The sequence below is a fragment of the Rissa tridactyla genome, chromosome 3 (assembly GCF_028500815.1).
Source record: "Rissa tridactyla isolate bRisTri1 chromosome 3, bRisTri1.patW.cur.20221130, whole genome shotgun sequence".
Taxonomy (NCBI): Eukaryota; Metazoa; Chordata; class Aves; order Charadriiformes; family Laridae; genus Rissa; species Rissa tridactyla.
This window is the reverse complement of record NC_071468.1, coordinates 110974528-110998020: the sequence shown is the minus strand read 5'-3', so window position 1 is coordinate 110998020 and position 23493 is coordinate 110974528. Positions and strand designations below refer to the sequence as shown.

The following is a 23493-nucleotide window of genomic DNA, read 5'->3' as shown; positions in this document are numbered from 1 at the left end:
TGCATTTTGATTTTACTTTCAGTAGCTAAAGATTAATTTTTGAGACCCTGAAGTCACAGTAAAACAATAGATGAAGCTTGAGCAATATTTTTTTAACTGCTGTCAAGAAGACTGAGGTCAATCTTGAAATAGACGTAAGGATAGTATTCTTGATTACTCAGTTGTAAACCAGGGATGTCCATGCCAGGCTGCAAAAGGAAACAGGATGACTTTAGTATCAGTAAACAAACTGTTCACAGTTTGAAGCTACACTGGATTGGTTTTGTGCTCCTCTTCCACAGGTGGAATGGAGTTTTGTATTTGCTGTGCTCAAGATGGGGAATTCACCACTGAGAATCTGGCGTTTGCTGCGTGTTTTCAGGCTGCCTAAGGCAGTTAGCGCTGAGAATTCATGCTTGCTTAGTGCAAGTTTATGAACACGTATTTTTGTGTGCTTCAGCTCTAGAGCAGCTCATTTCTTTCTTCTCTATGCACTGCGAATCTTATGCTTGCTGTTTTTAGGCTGTTTCAACACCTACTGGTTTATTCTAAATCATTTGTGCGCTCAAGATGGGGGTGGGTGGGTGGGGAGAAAGCAAGTACTGCTGCATGCTGAAGTTTTAGATTGAGGTATTTAGTCAACGACAGCCTCTTAGAGGGGATGGAGCCATCACACTCATAGCGTTTAGTTCTGAATTCATTTTTCTTGCTTGTATTGATCTGAATGCTTACAGAAAATTTTTACCTAGAGGAACTGACGTAATTGAGCAGACCTATTTCAGGCCAGTAGCTGTAAACATCAGATGCTTCAGCAGAAAATGTAAGCAATCTCTATGCTTCTCCATTATAATCTGAGCCTGCCTGTTACCTTAACCCGATCTGTAACCACCAGGTATTAGAGCTGCATCCAGGGACCCTGGCAGTGCAAGGTGTGAGGAGTGCCTTGCTCTAACCCCTGGACTGTGAACCTGTTCATTGGCTAAACTGAGACAAGCTGCAGCATGCCATGAGGACAGGCTGAGAGAGTTGGGGTTGTTCAGCCTGGAGAAGAGAAGGCTCCAGGGAGACCTTATAGCCCCTTCCAGTACCTGAAGGGGGCCTATGGGAGAGATGGGGAGGGGCTCTTTATCAGGGAGTGTAATGATAGGACGAGGGGTAACAGTTTCAAACTGAAGGAGGGTGGATTTAGATTAGATATTAGGACGAAATTCTTTCCTGTGAGGGTGGTGAGGCACTGGAACAGGCTGCCCAGGGCTTTGAGCAGCCTGGTCTAGTGGGAGGTGTCCCTGCCCATGGCAGGGGGGTTGGAACTAGATGGTCTTTAAGGTCCCTTCCAGCCTGAACCATTCTGTGATTCTATGTGCAGTTGTAGACCAAATACATACATCCATTATACTTGCTGCTGCAACTTCATCCAGGTGTTTGAAGACCACGTTTAGGACATCTCTCAGGCGTTTGACAGACTTCCGATTGGGCTGCAGCAGCATTGCTTGGAAATTCACTGGGAGGCCATACCTTGAAACACATCAACATACACGATCATCTGCTGCAAAGGGGCACACTTTTCCACTCCTGCCCTTCTCCCTCGTCAGTCTCCAGGCACACTAGCTGATGGTGCACTGCAGAAACAATCTCCATGGTGGTGTGCTGCCTCTAGTTGAAAGCATTTTCTTTTTTAAGACAAGAGTCAACTAAATAGTGTCTTTCTGTTTTCTGCTGCCTTCTAAGTGCCCCCAGAGAACTATTTTTCATCAGCTTCGTATTTCACCTTTTTTGTGGTCATCTGTATTGTCTCCTGTGAGCTTCTGGAGCATGGTGCGTCAGGGATGTTCCCTCCCATGAAGGAACTGCCCCAGAAAGAGAGCTGTACATTTTGACTTCTCCAGGAATCTCTGCCCGCACTGCATGTTTACCCGCTTACCTCAGGACAGATTCAACAAAAACTCTCAAGGCTTTCACGTGAATCCAAGCCACAAACGCTTCACTGAAGTTCACTTTCAGCCAGCGCAGTAACGGGCCCTGTGAGAACAGACATAACAGTATTACGACGCCTTCGGTGGGTGAAGCGGCTCCACAGCTCACACCACTGAGGCCATCACGGGCTGCTGTGAGAATTCTCAGGCAGCCTGTTCGTGGCTCCCAGTTTATCGGAAACTCAAGTGACCTTGGGCAAATTGTGTTATCTATCCTGTGCCTTGGGTTTCTGGGCTAAACGGAGCTCACAGGATTCTGTTGGAACCATAAAGCCATTTCTGAGTGAGAGGTGCTTAGGCACGCCTGTAGCATTTACATGGGCCGTTGATGTGTTACTTACGTATTGTTGTTTCTTATCAGAAGCTAATTTCATCAGCTCTTCCTTTTCGCATTTCAGTTCCTTCTCATCAAAATAAAATTCTCGAACCATGAACCTACAATTGAATGACATTTGCTCTCACAAGCCATAGTCTAAGCAATGTGTGTGCTCGTTTCTTTTGCCTCTGGACAAGCTGGTACAGGATGTTTCAAAGTCGCTAGCCATTTAGCTGGTTAAAGTATGTGGAGGGTGAGAGTTGAAGTCACCCCCAGAAAGCAAGCTTCCTGCTGTCAGTAGCACGAGAGCAGGAAGGACAATTCCAGGATCTGAAGTTTGGTGCTTAAATCATAGAAATCACCGTATCTGCTGCCACAGCTCCTCCCACCCTGCCTTCTCAGTGGCCTTAGGGCCAGCAGCATCCCAAACAGTAAGGAAGTCCTTAAAAACCAGTGATGGATTCAGCTGTACTGCACACAGAACAAACCTCACACCCTCACCACCTGCCTGCTAGCCTGCCCTGCCGAGCAATCAGTGCTCCTTACCTGTTCTCCCTGGCTTTAGCCTTGAAGTCATCCATCACTTTTCTAAATAGCGTCACGGTGAAGAGTCCCCCCTCTGCATCCTCAGCAATCATTCTGTGGGAGGGAAATCCACTGCTGTGATTTGACATGGCAAATCCCTCATGCCTTCTTTACCTTCCTCTTCTGCAGTTCTTTTTTCATTTATGATACTGAACAACACCCCGCTTTTCAAGAACTGCTGTGACTGAAATAGGGAACTAGCCACTGGCTACGCCATCTCCAATGTAAAACTCCCACAAGTTCAGTTCCTGAACCCACCGTAGTACGCGCGCATTCTGCCTGCCTGCTTTTTCTATGTTTCCTGATAATTTTCCCCTACTTTCCGTGCACTTGTGTTTTTGAGACAGGCAGTAGCACACAGCTTGCTTCTTTGTGCTTTCCACTTCCTCCGTTTCAGATAATCGCGCTGTCACCTCTTGTGCCCTGGATTGGACCTGATGGTCTGTGGGAGCTAAACAGTGGAATATTTAATTCCTAGGAAGGATTTTTTACTCCAGGTGAAAGGATAAGTTCATATTGGATTTGCTAGTGGAAGTGACTACACTGAATTATCCTATTCTACAGCAGAAAGCATTTAAAGATGCAAAGACAGTGTTTGATCTTTGTAAAAAGTAGTTTCCATAAAGTTGTATGTGATTGCATGTGTGTGAATTATGCCTGGATTACAGTAACAAATTGTTTGCCTGTTTTACACAAAAAACAAAGGCTCTGGTTGAAAGTAGAAAGAACTAGATTACTGGAAAAGGGAACAAGCAGCTAATTGTAAAAAAAAAAAGTGATGACTTTTTTTTCTTTCATCTGCACTTCCCTTCAACAGAATAATTTCTGATTTCAATTGAGAATGAGACTGGGCAAATCTGTATGTTAACATGGAGCCCATGCATTAGACAAGTGATTCCTTCCAGGATCCAGCAATTTGAGGGCCTGAAGTATGGCAGGGATCTCTGAAACAGAGACCTTAATTTGGAATTTCACTTACTTGGTGGAACGAGGCACTACCATATCAGAGAGGGATTCATAGGTCTTCTGCCACTGTACGTAGCTTGACCTTTGAGCAACACAAAACAAAGCACAGTAAATAAATACTATACACTAGAAAGCAGATGTGTTGATAAATGCAGCTAATTAAGCTAACGGCTTAGGATAGAAGGGTTGGAGCTCTTTGTGCTGGGTTATGTGATTAAGATACATCAGGCTTCTCCTATCCTTTCCTCTCCTAGTCACCAGCTAGGGAGGTATCTCCCTCAATACTGCACCCCTAATTCTCACTGTGGGTTTTGGCATGAGGAAGGGCCCAGAGCAGGCAGGTGATGATGGGAAGAAGGTGGCTTTTGGCACATACTTCCAGGCTGCCACACCGTGCCCCGTGCTCCAGGACCCCGTACAAGCTGCCCCTGATCCATGGGTAGGTGCGGTACATCTGCTATGTGCAATCCCAGGGCTGATCTGGTGCTACACCGCAAACCTGGCGAGCGCCAGCACTGGGAGAAAGGGGTCAAGGGGATGGTAAGAGTTCGCAAAGCAAGAAGTCTGTTTATAGGGAGAATCTGAAAGAATGTGCAAATAAACTCAGCAAACTTACCTCAGACAGCTTTTTGTAACACGGTTTTCACAGACAGAAAAGTGCCGGTACTGTATGTGTGTGTGTTGGGACAGGGCTATCTGGAGAGGAAGGGTTTTGTGTAGGCTTCCGAGAAGGACATCGCGTAACTTCACAGCTGATGGTGATGGCAGTCATCCTACGTGCAGGCACTTATGAATCACGGCCAGCAGAGGCCTTGTGAGTTTGACAGGTCTAATTCCTTTTATAAAGTGGCTGAACTCCAGTAAGAATCAGCTTTTCTGTTTTTTTTTAACTCGTACTATTCCTAGCAGAAGGCTGTTTGAGAGCCCACTCTGCAACCATTAAAAACCTACATCCCGATTCTGTCCTGCTCCCAGTTCGGAGCAGTCTTTGCCTCTTTCTTTTGTGCCGGCACCATGCGTGGCAGAAACTGTTCTTTCTCTTTGCTACCAACTCCACCTGTGCCCCAGCCGCGGCACTGATGAGCTGCCCCAACCTGACCCAGTATCGCCTGAATCCGGAGCTTCTGCCTGAAACTCAATGCCACACGGAGCGCGTGTGCACGCGCTATTGCCTTACTTTGGCACCACGACGAGCAGCGTGATAAGGTACTCGGAATTCAGAACAAAGTCTTCTTTATGCACGATGTCTGCTAGGGTCCGGGTCAGCAGATTTCCCCTATGGTGAAGAAGACAAAGAAAAAATAACATTAGGAGGGAACCAGCAGCAGCACACTGGAGGTATTGTGCTGCGGGTATAATCGCTAATAGTGTACACTGGGGTAGAAGGTGGCCAGGAAGGAGGTGACTAAAGGACACGTCTACACTTCTAAAATGGCCATTCAGTTATTTTTATTGCTACTAAAAAGAATAAAAAAGCAACTAATACTAATGGCAGAATATTGGTGACTAGGACTAGGGTAGTTTACGCCCTTTATGTGAAATGACACCATTCTGCTGCTGTTGTTTCTACAGTAAGGGTGTAGATGCTTGGCAAGTGCACGCCTGAAGTTACCACCCCGCTCCCAGTCATTGCCGCATCCTGCGGGAGGCACTCGCCTTCGGAAGGCTGCCTGTTGAGCTGCCTGTCTGACCACGCTTCAGTCAGGGTAAGCAATGTTAGTATGGACACAAGCCACCAAAGCAACCCTGAAACTCCATGGGCACAGAGATACCTCCAGCTGAAGGACAGTGGGAGCAGCAGTCTTGCAGGCAGGTGGGATCTGCGGGAGTGAGTCTCTTCATGGTCTAAGCCCACTTGATCACATTAAGACCCACTAGTGCTGCGCACCTCGGAGGTGTAGATGGCTGGGGCTGGCTGGGCATGGCTGGTGGGCACTAGGTGTGTATGGGAAGAGAGGAGCTGCCCTCCCTGTAACTGGGCAGGAGTGAAGAAGGACCTAAACCAGTAGGTTTTGGTTTGAGGTTCACTGTGCCAGTCTAAACATTAACTGGCTAGTAACATCTTATTAGATGTTTGTTCAAACCCAGCTAGCTGGCACTGGTAGACACCAGATATGCCCCTATTTAAAAGTGGACGGGATGGTGAGAGGAAGACAGGCCTGGACCATAAGGTCTCTGTTCTTCTCCCTCATCACCTTGCTAGAGGCCTGGCACTGGTTATGTTCCCCACCCAGAGCTTCTGCCTCTCTCCAGTTGTTTAAAGCTGATGTGGAAGCCGGAAAGATGCTGCGGGAAGCGGCTGGGAATTCAAATGGGGCTAAGAAAAGGGAAATGGGAGCTGTTGTCCCCTTGTCCCTCCCATCCGTGATTATCCACATGGATGCAGCCTAAGACAAATGTATCTAACACTGTCTATACCAAGCTGGAAGCACTGGCCAGTGGTGCTGGCTGGCGGTGGTGAGGTATGGACACAGGAACTCAGCAAGAGAGGGGGAGATGTAACTGTGCATATGATTCTGCTGACCCTCACGGGCACTGCAGTCCCCATGTTGAGCAGGTCTCCGTGAGAGATAGCATTTTTTTGACAAACTCATTCTAAACCACCACCTGGAAGTATTTTTTCTGTGGTTTCTGGTTGGGTTCAGTGGCGCTGGTGCCAGGCATGCTCATTTTAGCTCCACATTCCGAACAAAATTCCAGCCACCCTGGGGTTTGGTTTGAGCCCCTGCAAGTATCTTCCTTGGGTAAAGGCTGGTTTCTAGGCAGGCTGCCAGCCTGGGTGGCTGATGCGCCAGGAAGGTGAGGACCTGTGTCCCGTGCCCGGAGCAAGGGGCCTCAGCAGGAAAGCGTGACACACAGGAGCATGTGTTGGACAAGAGCTTGCACAGCATGGTTTAAGTTGCTCTAAATTTCCTACGCACTGGAATTTACTATTCTCCCCAGTGATACCCCAGAGAAAAATCCAGCTTATCAGCCCTGGAACAGGTAAAGACAATAAGCAGTTGAAGAGAGGAGACAGAACATTTGGGAAGGCCTTGACAGATCATCACCTGAACTAACAGAATGAAACAAAGAAAAGAAAAATGCAAGTGGGACATGCTGGTGAGGTAGACACAGCAGGGATGGAGAACAGATGCCTTTGGCTGGAATATTGTAAAACCGACTTTCTAAACAGCATTTGCAGAGCTCCCGAAGGAAAAAGCTCTGTCTTGCAAAGGAATCCACTGGTTGACCCAGCTGATCTAATTTCTGACTCCCAGAAATCTCATCAGAACAATACAGTACATTTAGTTTTGACTCTTTCCCAAGACTGTCTGCCCACGCTGCCAATAAAATCCTATTAGGAACTACAGTCTCCCAGAGCTGATTTTGAGACACGCTGATCCCACGAGCTCCCCCCGCTCCAGCTTTCGCTGGGTCATAGAATCATAGAATAGGTTGGAAAAGACCCTTGGGATCATCGAGTCCAACCATCAGATGCTCAGTGTGCCCAAAAGCCAGAAAAATGTGTTCCCACCAGAACACACATGGTCCACAGCACAGCAATGGGTGTGAGCGTGCACTGCCCTCAGTTCAGCCGTGCAGTGGTCCAGATGCGAATGAGCATGTGTTATACTTACACGGTTTTTTTCTCCAGGCTTTGCAAATTTCCTTTAATGTTGTTGTATGCAGCTGATCGGGTCTTGAGGTCTGTCTCTATTTGAGTCACTTGCTAAAACAAAGTAAAAAAAGTGAGTCAACTCGGTGGTTGAGGTGGCGTCCTCACCCCCCTTCCCGCTCCCTCTGCGCCATAGGGCAAGGACACGGGTATCAGCCCCTCGTAAAACCCCCTGAGCGCGGTCAAGGGGGAGCCGGTGTCCGAGCTCCCCTGTGGCAACGGCCTCTGCAGAAAGTGGGATGCAGTGAGCTGCTGTTCTGTGCCTTACAGCTGTCTCTAAGGGCAAGGTCACAGCTTTATTTGTTATCCATACTGAACAACACATCACGCCTTCCCAAATGGACCGACCATGTATATAATTCATCCAGCCTGCAATGCGTTTGATTTAATGTCAGGCCAACGATTTCACAAAAGAACTCCAAAATGGAGAATGATATGGCAGTATATAAAAACAATAAAATGTTACAATGAAGGGGATTCTATTGCAGAAAGCATATCAATGTACTCTACTAAGTCTGATAAAGTGCCATACACTTATAGACTGGATAGATTTAAATATATATATCGCGGCCTTCCAGTATCTGAAGGGAGCCTACAAGAAAGATGGAGAGGGACTTTTTACAAGGGTATGTAGTGATAGGACGAGGGGTAACGGCTTCAAACGGAAATAGGACAGATTTAGATTAGATATTAGGAAGAAATCCTTTCCTGTGAGGGTGGTGAGACACTGGAACAGGTTGCCCAGGGAAGCTGTGGATGCCCCATCCCTGGAGGTGTCCAAGGCCAGGCTGGATGGGGCTCTGAGCAGCCTGATCTAGTGGGAAGTGTCCCTGCCCATGGCAGGGGGTTGGCACTGGATGGTCTTTAAGGTCCCTTCCAACCCGAACCATTCTATGGTTCTATGAATCTGAAAATATCAACTGCTTCAGTACAGAGTGCGTGCTTCTGAGTCTGACAGCCTAAACCAAAGGCAAAGCTGTCACTGACTACCATGAGAGGAGGGACCAAAAACTGCCAAAAGACAAGTTTCCCCCTGCTGATATCTTCTTAAAATTTTGAGTACAATTTACCTTTGCTAATGCTTCTGATATATTCTTCAGCGGCTGCTTTACGGGATATTTGGCCATGTCCCACTCAAAGCGTGTCAGGTAGCTAATTAGATCAACTGAAAATGCAAAGAGATGCATTAAAGCAGACAGCTTACCAGATGGCAGGTGAAAGTTTGGGTAGTAGTCCCCAGCTACGGCCTAGGCACATCTTTGATTAACATTAGAGATGGGAGGGAACCAGAAGCCCACCTTTGAATCCTTATAGAAATTTGATATAGATCAAATCCACACAGAACATATGCCCAGTCTAATCATCTTTATAATTAGAATTATAAATATTTTTAATTATAATTAATCATCATCTTCACAGCAGAAACAGCTTCATGTAACATACCTCAGTCTTGATTATTGCAATTTGCCTGAATTTAATCCCAGCAAGAGCTATCAGAAAAATACTTTGTGCCCAGGACCAGCAGTAATGCTCAGGGTCATTGAGAGTTTGATCAAAGACATTAAGAGTGTAACTGATGTTACTTCTCTGTGATTCAGCCAAGCACTCACTAGAAATCAAACCAATTCAGGTGGGATGAGGAATTCCTCATTGACTTTTGTACACAGAGCTCCCCAGCTCACACAAAGCCATACGGCGTTTCTCTGAATGGATAAATCCAGTCACAGCACCCAGCGATAGAAATTCACAGCAAGGCCTTGTGTGCATGCAGCCCCCAAAACAAGGCAGCCCTGGGCCATGGGGAGCGGAGCCATAGCTTCTTCCCAGAATTGAGGGGAGATGACACATAAGCCGCTCTAGAACAGGATCATGCTGTGGATCTCAGGATCGGGGCTCCTTAACATCAGAAAACATTAAGATTTGGTACATTATGGTATACCAAATAAAGAATTCTCCTCCAGCAGCTCATGAAATCAGACAGCTCTGTGCCTAAGCTGACTCGTGAGAGTCCTTAGGGTGCCAAACACACTCCTACATAGTGTTCTTGAGCAACTTAATCGGATGGGATAAACTCACAGCAAGCAGAGGGGCTGGGACTGTCCCCCTGCAGGTTAGGGAGGCTAGAGAAAGGCAGCAGGCAGGGTCTCAATGTCTAGGCAAGGAAGCCAGAGGCAGCGTCACCTGCAGGGTAGGCTTTCTTCCAGACCAGGAGAATATCTGGCAAGTCGCCCTGGGGAGATGGGGACCAAAACAAGTTCCAGGTGCCAGGTAAAAGGAGGAGCATGCCGGGCCCATTCAGTGCTCTTCACCGCCTTCTCCAAAGAATTAATTCAGTCCCATAGCGAGGTTTGAGCACAATTCCTTATGGGCTGGACTTCCAGGGTGTGGGGAAAATTTTATGAACCGAGATGCAGGGGAAGGAATGTGAAGAGTTGTGCAACTGCCGCACTACCAGGCTGAGGGTACTACCCTGTCTCGCGTGATACCGAATACCCTTGGCAGGACAGGGCTGTCCTTTCCATGGGCTTCTCTCACCCCACAACAGAGTCAGTTTACCCTATTAGATTTCTAAAGCATGGAAACTCTTATGTTAGGAGGAAACAGGCTTCTGAGCAAGGGATAAACTGCCTGGGAGGCAGAGAGCACTGGCATGAAGGCGTTCTCCCCCTCTTTCTAAAACTACAGCTGTGTAAACCTCCCCCACATCCCATGGGCAGGAATCACGAGGCGAAGATCCAACCCTTCCTGCTAAGGTCTGATCGGGAATCAGCGAATTCTCCTGCACGGGAAGTGTGTGGGAAGGGGGCAAAACCGCAGAAGGTAGAGAGAGCTATCACACAGCTCCAGCAGCGCTTGCTCGTGGTCCCTGGGGGAAAGGCAGGGAGATCGAAAATACTTGAGCAATAAAATTCATGGAGCATTTTCAGCACAGGGTACCCGACACAAGGGTTTCATCCTGCTGCCTGTCTTCCAAGCTTTCTTGCTTAGGCTTTGCTAAATTCAACAGGAGTGAGACCTGCAAAGAGCATGGTATTACTGGGCTGTGCAGAGGAACAGTGTAATCACGGGCTCTGACCTATATATAGCTGAGAAGATACGAAAGTTCCTTGTAGACCTACACGTGCCCTTTCTATCCTCGCATTCCTTGAATCTCAGCAGCATTCAAATGTTAGGCAGTTAAGCACAGCATGAGTTCTCAGCCCATTTTACAAGTTCCCTCTTGAGCAGTGCTGTGGCATGAGTGCAATTTAGTTAAGCAGCCTGATCTTGGGGATGGCACAAACTACTGTGAATGCATCAGCAGAACTGAGCTTAAAATGCCAAGCAGTCCAAGCACCCTGATGCTCCTGGAATGGCACCTTTCATTTATGGAACCTGTCAAGTCACTTCTAAAAGACTTCACATCCAGGAGACATGCTTCCTACCTACTCCAACGTACCCACAGCTGCCCAGGAACCTCACAGCCTGAATCTCTCGTAACTCTGATTTATTCACCCAGCTCTAAGAGGCAATGTTAAATACTTTCCCTCCAAAACACTTCTTCAAAATTGTTATGCTTCCCATTATGCTTTGTTTTGAGCTCATTATAAAGAACGGAGTTACTCCACCACTTACTAAATTTTAAAATTCATTTGAGTTCAATATTACTATAAACAAAGAGAATTTGGACTGAATCTTTGAAGAAAAGCTTTTCCTTACCTTTCACATTGTTTATTTTGTCATAAGCGAGAAAGCATTTCCTGCTGTTCTGATATGCTAAGAATCCCTTTATTACACAAACACACGTTTTCCTTCTATAAGAGAGATCTCCACATGGCTGCTTTTGACTGTTGCCCACTGGAAAGTAGCGTGTGGCCACTTAACTAAGAGTGCTGTATTTTCTAGTACTTTGCATTTTTCTGCACACAAATCCGACCAAACTGCTGTCAGGATTATATACAACTGAGCTAAGATCAGAAAACTTATACACTGTCACTTAAAACAAAATCTGAGTTGGGATGGTCTAATAGTCTGAAACAGGACCATGCAGCAAGAATATAACATAAATATAAAATTATAATTTTGTTTCTGATTTCATGACCTCGAGGAAGTCTTCAACTTTAGGGACCTTTTGCTAACCAGAAGGGGGAGGAGGAAGAATTCATACAGTGAAGTTGCTGCTGCTTATGAAGAATGACACTGGAATGTATTAGGGGAATCCTCATATACTAAAGCTGACTCAGTTTTTTAAGATGCAGTCAATAATCTTGGAAAGGTTAATGTCTTAGTTTAATATGATTTGTTTGGATGATCAAATCCAGAGGACAGAAATCAGTAACACAGCCAAGTAATTTCCACATCCTTCTATTACAATACATGCAGAGCTGACAGGGAAGGAAAATAGTATAAAAAGAGGAAACAAAGGAAATAGGTGAAACCTGTTGTTTCTCAAGTCATAGAGATATCGTGATCAAGCTACGAGGTTGTTACTTGAGAAATCCATCGTAACCTGATCACTGTATCTCTACAACCAGACCAAGACTTGTCTCTAGCACTAAGACACACAAATGCATGCTTGTAACATCACTGCAATCATCAATCCTCAACATACTTTTGAGACATTTCATTTTATCCTTTAGCCCTGGAACACAATAAGTGGGATTATCGTACTCGTCAAGCAGTTGCACTCATCAAATGCCAGTCTTACATCATGCTAGGAGAACATTTCTAAAAGAACATCCTCCCCACCCTTTACTCATACAGATCTTAAGCGCAACACTGCAGGCATCAAAGGGTGATGGAGCGTGCATTCTTAGTTTATTTACAAGCGTCATTCTACAAGCCTGTAATTACCATGTGTAACACATCCAATTTTGTTGTACTTTTCTAGGATAGATGGGAATCTGCTTTGGAACACAATCAGGGTTTACTGAAACATGCGGAGATTTAGGAGCCATCAGTTTCTAAGTGTTAATTTTGTCCTTGATGTAGACTCCCTTTAGGACCTTGAGTACCATACTAAATAACAAAGGTGGAAAATTAATTCATGGAGGTTATAAAAACACCATATTGAGTACTTAGTGATGATGTAGGGGAGCATACAGTAAGGTAGTGGGCTCCCATGGCCCTCTCCCATGTCACAAGTGTCCCTGCCTTCACTGCCTGCTCTCCTCCGCTACACAGGTGCTGGCAGCCAGGGCAGGACACCACTGAAGGACGTTTTCTCCTAAGAGGAGTAGGAGCTGCATGTCCTGCCAGCCCCTGGCACAACCTTGTGAGTGCAGCCCCGGCTCCGTGGTTTAGAGCTGTTGCCTCACACGTCCACCCGTGATCCACAGTTAACAACATGATCTATCCCAGCACTGTAGGAGGGAAGGCAGATCGCTACCAGATCGCTGACAGATCTCATGCAGCCATACAGAATGAGATTTAGCTGCCTGTAAGAGGTCAAGCCCATACAGGGCAGAGAAAAGTGCTACGTCATTTTAGGAGGGAAAAAGGCTGTCTCCTGCTTTTCTCCTCAATCCTCAGCTCCAGTGTTAGAAACTAGTTCAGGCAGACATTAGTACTAGACACTGAACACTCCTGTAAGCAAAGCCGGTGCTGGATAAAGCTTCTGCTAACTTTGAGAAAAATGGGAGCAGGCCAGATGTGTTACTAAAAAATGTTGCTGATGTTTGTCCTTTCTAATGTGTCAGTGTTTCAATTCCACATGTTCATATTCTGAAGCAAACACAAGCAGCATCAATGCATTTAAAAAAAAAACCACATTCACAGCACCTACCTCCATTGGCCAGAAGATTTTCCTGGACTTTATCTTTTGAATCCTCCATAACTTCTCCTATGTACTGGGCTATTTTCTTTATTACGCTTAGGTGTAACAAGAGAGGCTTTGTTAGTGAAGAAACAAAATGAATATAAAACAGTTGCCACGACAATCTGATAAACACGGAGATGCCCACACAAAACACTTCTGAAGCAAGGCAGGTTACTTTGCAACTCAAATTATGATAAACAACCTATGGCATATTGCCTTATTTCTAAATGCACTGATCTCTGCAAACATACAGGTAATATCATCTCCCCAGTGCTCTAGACTTTCAGAAGATCACGATTCAGTCTTCTGTACGCTTGTGATACTCATAGCAGAAACCGGAAGGCAAGAAACCCATGTTTAAACTCTGAAGGTGATGGAGGAAGAAGAGGCTACATACAGACTAACCCTGGCTGAGACTCTGTTCCATAGGATGCTAAATAAACCCTGAGGGCTTACTGAGATAAGGTTCTTACAAAGTTCGCAGGGGAAAATGACAATGTTCTCTTGTTTGACAGAGAAAATTTCCTTCTTATTCCTCTTCTTTAGGGGACTCTTTAGCGTGGGGGACAAGCCACTCCTTTAAGGTGTGGGAAAACTAGATTCAAATCCTCTTTCTGCCCGATTCAGAGCAGTGATTTGAACAAAGCCCCGCCTGGAGAACATTGTCTCCACACGGTTACTTATTCTTTGCTTATTTAAAAAATGGATTCAAGTCCCTACAGCAGTAGATCCCCCTGGCTCCAGACAAAGTACCTATCTCATACAGGCCAAGAGTCTTTCTGTTTTTTCTAGTATCCTTCTGTACTCAGAAATATTCACAGAATTTGGCCTTCAGTTCCCTAGCAGTTCCAGGTTGACTACTCCTTGTAAAAAAAAGCAACAGTGAAAAAGTAACCGCCTGATCATGAAATTGTCAGAGGCACGAAGTGGACATAATCCTTGGCATGGTGACATGGAGTAGAGCATAATGACAGGCTTCTTCTCCCTTTCTTTTCTTACGGAGGGGAGAGTACTACAGCTGCAGATGAGCTGGAGACTGAAAGAGCACCTGCAGTGTTTGGACAATGTGTCTTGTGACATCCTGTGGCTTTCAAGAGTTCAGGAAAGGGTCTTCAGACCAGCTATAGATATCATGAGAGATAGGGAAAAGGATTTGTTTTGATGTGCTGCAAAGCAGATTTATGGGCCATTTAAAAGCAGTAATTCATAGAGGTAAAGATTCTCTCTATCTCCATTCCTGTGAAGAAACTCACAGTCTTTGGACTGTGCAGTCTTTGGAAAGGTTTTCCAGTCCTGTGATAGGGAGGAAAAATCTGAGATTGCTGATGCTGCCAAGAATGCAGTAGTCAGAATTCCTGCAGTTTGGGGTCCTTCAGCCTGGGGAAGAGAAGACCTTATTGCAGCCTTTCAATATTTAAAAAGGGCTTATAAGAAAGATGGAGAGAGACTTTTTATCAGCGCCTGTAGTGACAGAACAAGAGGCAACAGTTTTAAACTGAAAGTGATTTAGATTGGACATAAGGAATAAATTCTTTACTCTTAGCATGGTGAGGCACTGGAACATGTTTCCCAGAGAAACTGTGGATGCCCCATCGCTGGAAGTGTTCAAGGCCAGGCTGGATGAGCAGCCTGGTCTAGTGGGAGGTGTCCCTGCCCATGGCAGGGGGGTTGGACTCTAAAGCTCTCTTCCAACCCAAACCATTCTTCTCACAGTCCTGGACAGGTACAGTTCAGAGTACCATTGTACTCTAGTTCACAGCCCTCTCAGGGCTGCCACAGTTTTCTGGCTGCAGCCACTTAGGGACCCGGTGCCAGCTGAGCTGCTTTCATTACTGTTGAGTGCAGCTGGGGGCTAATTAGATATCTGGGAGACAGTTAGCTCTGGTCTCCTTAGGTACAGATGGCGGGACATGTAGGTGCTTTCGTGTACCCGGCAATCCAACTACCTTCCAGCCCACACGCCCCAATGTTCCTGCAGCAGGATCCAGCCGGAATGCGTGTACATGCTGGGCCAGAGAAATGTTCTCCAGTCCCAGCTTAGTCTTGTGCCTTGCCTTGCATCCTGTGAAATGCAAGCGGGATTCACTCATCCAATACATTCCCCATGCAATGACAGAACACGCACCCTGTGTACCACTGATGTCTGAGGCAAGTGAGAGCAATCAGACCCCCGGAGGAGCCCCATCAACTATAGTGACATCCAACAGTGAGCAGCATTCACAAACAAGCCTTTAAGCTCTGCCTTTAGATGAGATGAATCCCACCTTGAGCAAATATCATGCTCAAATTATGTGTTATAAAAGGAGAGGGTTTCAGCTAAACTGCCTCAAGAAGTAGTAATAAAAACCTGTACGGATAACAACTCCATTTAGCCTATTATTATCATAGAATCGTCATGGTTGGAAAGGACCTTTGAGATCGTCGAGTCCAACCATACACACATACACAAAAAAAAAAAAAAACCCAAACAAAAAACCCTACAATCTCTGCCACTAGAGCATGTCCTGAAGTGCCACATCTAGACGTTTCTTAAACACCTCTAGGGATGGTGACTCAACCACCTCCCTGGGCAGGCTGTTCCAGTGCCTGACCACTCTTTCAGTAAAGGAATTCTTCCTAATATCTAAGCTAAACCTCCCCTGCCGCAACTTCAGACCATTTCCTCTGGTCCTGTCATTATTCACTTGGGAGAAGAGGCCAACACCCACCTCTCTCCAACCTCCTTTCAGGTAGTTGTAGAGGGCAATGAGGTCTCCCCTCAGCCTCCTCTTCTCCAAGCTAAACATGCCCAGCTCCCTCAGCCTCTCCTCAGGTGACCTGGTCTCCAGACCCCTCACCAGCCTGGTAGCTCTCCTCTGGACACGCTCCAGCACTTCAATGTCCCTCTTGTACAGCGGGGCCCAGAACTGAACACAGGACTCGAGGTGAGGCCTCACCAGTGCCGAGTACAGAGGCACCATCACTTCCTTACTCCTGCTGGCCACGCTATTCCTGATACAAGCCAGAATGCTGTTGGCCCTCTTGGCCACCTGGGCACACTGCTGGCTCATGTTAAGCTGGCCGGCCACCAGCACCCCCAGGTCCTTTTCTGCTGGGCAGCTTTCCAGCCACTCTTCCCCAAGCCTGTAGCGTTGCTTGGGGTTGTTGTGACCGAAATGCAGGACCCGGCACTTGGCCTTATTAAACCTCATACAGTTGGCCTTGGCCCATCGATCCAGCCTGTGCAGGTCCCTCTGTAGAGCTTTCAGTCCCTCTGTTGAGCCTTCAATGGCTTGGAAGACTCTCACATTTTGCTTCTGAAATTGCTGCTATGTCATTAATTTAAAAAAAAAAAAAAAAAAAAAAAGTCTAACACTCCTTAAATGACACTGTGTATTGAAGGGTGCTACCAGCTAGGACTCCAAAATGCTGTGGGGAGCAGAAGCCCTGCAATCTGAGGCCACTGCAGAACGCTCTGTCGACCGAGGGCTCAGGAGAACCCTCGGGTAAGAGTGACCGAGGGGATCACCAGCTTGAGAGCGCTCCCTGCTACCACAGTGTGACATGGAAAAACACTCCACCTCCCTGCGTAAATAAATAATAAAAGTATGTGGAAACAATAGATCCTGCAAACTCTTGCCCCTTCTCTGCTGTCCTGGCAGGAGGCAGCGCTGACAGGTTTGTGCTGCCCGGCTTTACTGGCAGTTTTGTTTATCTAGCAACAGTTCAGCAAGTAGCTGTTTCAGAGGAGCAGGAACACAAATGTTCGGGTCATTTGAAGAGTCTTGTAACCCTCTGGATGCCATTTACTTCAACAAGGTGCGACTGCTTGGCATTTTAACCCTTGAATCACAACTTAGACTCAAAACCTTGGGCATTTATTTCACGCAAAATGCTTTTGTACATCCGTGAGGGACTTGATCTGTGTTGACTATTCTCTGCTGTTAGTCTACTCTAATGCATTTTTCTTATTTTTTAAACGCATTTTTCTTATTTTTAAATCTTGTTGATCATTCTTGATTGACCTAACTGGATGGACAAACAGGACACATAGGAAGAGTCCTTACCGCAGAAGCTTATGGTGGAAGGGCCTTGCTGACTCCTTTGCTTGGTACCTGTAGCACGTCATATGGCAAGTGTCATTACTGGCATTAAAGGGACAACTAGTGGAGCAAAGTGGCATTTGGCTTGAACAAGGAGCTGTACCACGTTGTCAAGTTAGGACAAAGGTAACAGAAAGAGACGGTGAGACTAGGAAGCTCATACTGACAATTCACTTAAAATTAGCTTCCGTGACCTTACACAGATCTAACAGACGGCTTTTCAGAAGTCCTAATTCTTCACAAAGCTGGGAATTAGCTAAGCCTTTCTGAAAATCAGTTCTGCATGATTTTTGGCAGCCCTCAAACGCAGATTGCACAGTTGCTTGCCGATCTGCTGCCCTGACTAGCAACACCTTCCAGTAGAACAGACAGCAGGTATTGCCACTCTCTCTCCCCAAATTTGCCCCCTTCACCACTTCAGGAAGAATCTCTGCAGTATGAACCACAGGCCTGGACATGTTTACAAAGAATTTGGGACAGGTTTTTTTGGCAGGGTCACAATGGAGACGGTTTTCTTCATGACTTGAGTATTAAGTTGTTCTGTCCTGCTAAAAATCCTGAAAAAAGCAATAGGGGTCTATTTTAGGTAGTTCTGTGAGGAGCAGGGAGCCGGGCTCGATGATCCTTATGGGTCCCTTCCAATTCGAGATATGCTATGATTCTATGATTCTAAAAAGATCAGCGTTGTGTGCAACCCAGAGTGATCAAATGTAATCATCCTAATACAGCCCTGCTGTAGCACCAGTAAAATAGTAAAAAAAAAAAAAAAAAAAAATACTACAGAGAAATGTATTCTAGAAGACTTATTTTCACCTAAACTGCCTCACACAGATGTAAACAGTTTATATCGGTGCTTCTGTATGTGTTTGCAATTGCCAGGCAAAATTTATGAAACTATCAAGCATATTTAGACAAGCAAATCCTTATCAGTCCTGGCTGGGGGAAAAAAAGATAAAAAGTCCCAGAGCTAACACGTGCCTCTGTGACCAAAACCACAACTATAAGTGAGGTATACTTCCAAAGCAAAAAAGAACCCCCTCCCCCCCCAAAACCCCCAACAGCTTGTACTTTAATTGCCTCAACAACAAAGTCTACTTTGTGCCATGAAGTATCTTACAACCTGGCATTTTCTCAGCTTGCTGTACTATATTATTCTTTGTGCACCCAGGTCAGTTTGGCCCAAAAGGCAATCTGGGCAATGATCAGCAAGGAGATCATGTGAGTTTTTGCATAAGTAGGTTTGATACTCTGATCTAGTTAAAGATGGCCCTGCTTACTGCAGGGGGGCTGGACTCGATGACCTTTAAAGGTCCCTTCCAAACCAACACATTCTAAGATACAATGTGAGTCAATATTGTGGTTTTCAAGGAGTTTAAAAGCCTGGAGAGAGGAGAGCTCCAGACTTCATTCATAAGAACTTATTCATTAGAACTCCTGTATCTGGTTGAAAAGGGGCAGAAGGCTAAAGAGAAATATTCTGGGAAAATCATGGTTGCACCCTAAGAGTTGCGGTCAATGGCTCAATATCCAAGCGGCAACCAGTGATGAGTGGTGTTCCTCAGGGGTCAGTACTGGGACCGGTGCTGTTTAACATCCTTCTGGGTGACATGGACAGTGGGACTGAGTGCACCCTTGACAAGGTTGCTGATGACACCAAGCTGTGTGGCGTGGTTGACATGCTGGAGGCAAAGGATGCCATCCAGAAGGAACTGGACAGACTTGAGAGGTGGGCCCGTGTAAACCTCATGAAGTTCAACAAGGCCAAAAGCAAGGTCCTGGACGTGGGTCAGGGCAATCCCAAGCACAAATACAGGCTGGGCAGAGAATGGATTGAGAACAGCCCTGAGGAGAAAGACTTGGTGGATGAGAAGTTCAACATGATGCATCAATGTGCACTCGCAGCCCAGAAAGCCAACCACATCCTGGGCTGCATCAAGAGAAGCGTGGTCAGCAGGTCAAGGGAGGTGATTCTGCTCCTCTACGCTGCTCTTGTGAGACCCCACCTGGTGTACTGTGTCCAGCTCTGTGGCCCCCAACATAAAAAGGACATGGACCTGTTGAAGCGGGTCCAGAGGAGGGCCATGAAGATAATCAGAGGGCTGTAGCACCTCTCCTATGAAGACAGGCTGAGAGAATTGAGGTCTCTTTATCAGGGAGTGTAGCGACAGGACCAGGGGTAACAGTTTTAAACGGAAAGAGGGTAGATTTAGATATCAGGAAGAAATTATTTACTGTGAAGGTGGTGAGACACTGGCACAGGTTGCCCAGAGAAGTTGTGGATGCCCCATCCCTGGAGGTGTTCAAGGCCAGATTGGATGGGGCTTTGAGCAGCCTGGTCCAGTGGGAGGTGTCCCTGCCCAGGGCAGGGGGGCTGGGACTAGATGATTTTTAAGGTGCCTTCCAACCCGAACCATTCTGTGATTCTATGATAAGGTCAGGGAGGGCTTCATATTCTCTAAATGCTGTTTTATTAATTTAAATTTCTGGATGGGGTGGGAGGATGTTCTTTCTTTTAAAAAAAGAACTTTTTAAAGCAGTTTCCTTCTGAGATTCCCTAGCACTGCCACTCAAATGGATTGCTGTGCAGACAAAACTATCATGAACTTAATGCAGTTAAATTTTAAGGAATGATCCTTTCTTTGTGATGACTGTGATGGCAGTCAACACAAGGGTTAAACAAAGCCTATCCACTTTAGCCCGGTTGTAGTCCAGGCTGAACTGAGTCAGACCGAGGTGAACACAAGGACATACCGTCCCATAAAAACAATGTCTGTTTCTCATTTGTAGGCAGTAAATAAGATCTATTTTACCTTTCAGCAAAGGTATCAAGTTTTCCCAACTCATCTGACAGACCAACAAGAGCATCCAGTGTCCCCACCTGTGCAAAAGATGAGAAGTAGGTGAAAGATGCACAAGTCTGTCTAAGGCTTCTGTTGGCAGAGTCTTAGGGACACCGACTTGTGTTTAGCACTTGTGAATCCAGTAGTTTGGTGGAACTTTATTTACTTAGTGGAAAATAGTAGCAATTCCTTTACCCAAGACCTAGGGCATAAAAAGCCTTTTCCAATAAAGGAAAAAACGTATGTGTAGTCTCAAGACTACACGTCAGTGTCTTCCTTCCTGTTTTCCTTCCTGTATCATCAAGTAGCATAGACTGGTCTTTTACATGATAAAATAGTGACTAGAAATGCACACAATATACATAGAAACAAATATGATGTATTGAGCGAACGAAGGGAAGCAGCACTTATTCAGAAGGGGGTCCCTGTCTGCATTCTTTGCTATTACCAGCGACTAAGGCTCTCACAAAGCCATTTCCTCCAAGACCTACATCTGCTTTTTGTACGACTCTGTCACAGTCACAATCTTATGTTTATGGTATTGCAACATATTGCCAAACCTTTTCTTATAATGTTGCCAGCTCAACATTACGAAGGGTCAAGCTGAAGAAGAAGAAACAAATTTTACATAGATCAGAATATTAATGGGCCAGTTGCACCTTCAGGTACTGTGAATGCTTTATCTCCTATGATGTTAGCAGACACACCAACATCTACTGGGTAAGACCCATAGATGGTAAAAACCATATCAATCTCAGGTGCACAAAAAGCAACATTCCCAGTCTGAAAGATCCATGCGACAATTCAGTAGGTTATTACTTGAGAACAGGCCACGCTCCCCTTTTACTTGCATCCTTATGTAACTGGGATAGCTCAAGTTATAACTCTTAACAGTCTTTCTGGATTAAAGCCAGATCCTGGATGCACTAAGAGTAGCTTCATTAAGTGATGGGTTATGGCAACTCCCCAAGGAACCAAGTTCTACATCAATAGTAGCTCCCCTGACTTTAATATGGATTTTTCATAGCCACAACTGAAACAAAAATAAGGTGCAGATCTTATAAAATAAGGATTAAATAATGCAAATATATATAAAAAAACCCCATGGATTAATACCGTTCCTATTTACATGATGATTTGAAGTTGGGTAATATAGCTGAATATAGACACACATCTGTTCCCCAAGGAATAATGTACATTACAGCACTGTTTTCTCTGTCAGCAGTCTCACTGGCACGGTTCTACGTGCTTAGCTACTCCCTTTGCATTAGCGATCCAAGATGTACAACGCTGTATGACTTTCACGACTGGGAGCAAACGGTACATCGAATGTAATAGATCAGTTATTTAACTCATCTCACTCATCTTCCCTCCTTATACACACATCCTTCCAACGTGAAGGTCAGCTTCAAGCACAATGACTTCTTTTCTCTCTGATCAATTTCCAGTTGACTGAACACAATTCAGTCCCTGACACCAATCTTCTTCTACTCCCTGCATATTATCCCAAAAGATAAATCCCACATTTATCCCGAACATCTGTAGTCCTGGTTAATGCTGCTGTATCACCCACACCCAAACCCTTTCCTTGTTTACCTTTAAGTCTGGAATATGAAATTTGCTGTTGCTGGACAGGCTCGATTTAGATGTCACCATGTTCATTCTCTCCCATGCCTGCAGATTTGTTTTATCGCCCGGAGCAGAAATTAGCCAGAACTCCGACATGATCTAGTATTTTCCCTTTGCTCCCGGACACCGTAGAAACACAAACCAGGTAAGTGGCTAAAAGAGAACAGCACAAAACAGGCTATTCCCTAAGAACAGAAAAAGTTAGAACAGATTAATGATTTTTTTTATCAGAAACACAAGGAGAGGGAGTCAGTCCTGTGTCTCTGGCTGAAATGGAACATGACCTTCTCCAAAATGTCACGGCTGTTGCTCCTTTCTCAGGGTTGTTTCACCCAGTTTCTGAATGAAGAAATGAAGCTTCCTCCTCCCCTTTTCCCTCCCAGCCTGTTCCATTCACCCTGCACTGTCAGTCCAGTCTCCATTGTGGAGTTTGGGGACTCCACTGAACCACCCAAATGTAATTAAGGATTTCTGATTGACAAATATTGTCTCGCAAATTTTTGGACACTTGCAGGCAAAGCTGAAAGCAAAGACCTCTGCTCAAGCTATAGGCTGCAAAAGATGCCACTGGCATGATGGAATACTACTTTCTCCTGTGTTTTTCTTCCCAGGCTGGATAGGAAGGGAAGGAGCTGGAGGAAGGCACGTCGCAACATACAGAGACGATATCAGCAGAAACACCACAGATAGAAGAGTCGCGAGAACCCACGGGGGACAACTTCACGGGTGTTCACCAGGGCAGGAGAGCGAGGAGCAGAAGCGAGCCCTGCGAGCGGCGATGTGGGGGGTGCGATGCTGCCGGCGGGGGTGTGTGTGTGTGTGGGGGGGGTGTGTGTCCCTGCCCGCTGCCTTACCTGCGCTCCTTGCCGCTCCCTGCCCGCTGCTGCCAGCCCGGCGGCTCCCGGCGGCGGACGGCGGGGCGGGCGCGGACATGCTCGGTGAAGCGGCCGGGGAGGGCCGGGGAGGAGCGGAGAGGGGCGGAGAGGGGGGAGGCCGGGCAGGAGGGAGGGCAGCCCGGGCAGGGGGGAGGGCAGCCCCCGGAGCCGGACCGAAGAGGGTAGGAGGGAGGCAGGGAGGGCTGCTGCCCTCGGGGAGACGATCCCTTGAAAGCCGGCGGCGGCTCTGATCCTTGCGGCTTTCCGTCTTTTTGCTGTCTTTTAAACTCGCGGAAAGACTGCAGAGGGCATTTCTTCTCGTTAAACGCTGACTGGCTTTAGCAAGTCTGAAGGTTTTGGAATAAATGAAGAAACTTTTGTGACACTTTTGTTTGTGGGACTTCCCTGGATGCTTTATTTAAGAAATACTCATGCGGCGCAGGACTCTGCAAGGTAGCGATGCTGCCTCCCTTGGCGATGCTTCTCCCTTGGTAGAATGTAGCTGTGGCTTTTAGTCCTTTCTAAGTCTTGAGTTTGCCTTCAGTTGCCCTAAGCTCGCTTAAGATATTGGGAGTGCTTTGTAGCTTGTATGGAGTAATGTTCTGCAGACCCTCCTAAACCAGATGGGCTCTGATGTAAACAGGAGTCTAAAGCTTCCAGTACCTGCCTTTGAGCGGCATCTCTGCAAGCGGGAATTCAACCCCCTCAGGAAGGGTACATGGTGCATCCAGTTCTCATTTTCATAGTCTAATCACTATACTATCCTACAGCACTTAGGCAATCTCTGCTATTA

The 23493-nt window shown here is 46.1% G+C and overlaps 1 protein-coding gene across 1 annotated transcript; it reads right to left on the bottom strand.

The window, feature by feature from the left end:
- Positions 1 to 34: 34 nt before the first annotated feature.
- On the bottom strand, positions 35 to 22776 carry ATP6V1C2 (ATPase H+ transporting V1 subunit C2). Its single transcript, XM_054195861.1, has 13 exons — positions 22680 to 22776; positions 21793 to 21978; positions 20167 to 20234; positions 13242 to 13327; positions 8548 to 8642; positions 7440 to 7531; positions 4997 to 5095; positions 3833 to 3901; positions 2815 to 2907; positions 2294 to 2387; positions 1901 to 1998; positions 1365 to 1494; positions 35 to 188 (listed from the first exon to the last, which is right to left on the bottom strand). The coding sequence occupies exons 2-13, from the start codon at positions 21919 to 21921 to the stop codon at positions 93 to 95; spliced, it is 1149 nt and encodes a 382-aa protein (XP_054051836.1). The 5' UTR covers positions 21922 to 21978; positions 22680 to 22776; the 3' UTR covers positions 35 to 92.
- Positions 22777 to 23493: the final 717 nt, after the last annotated feature.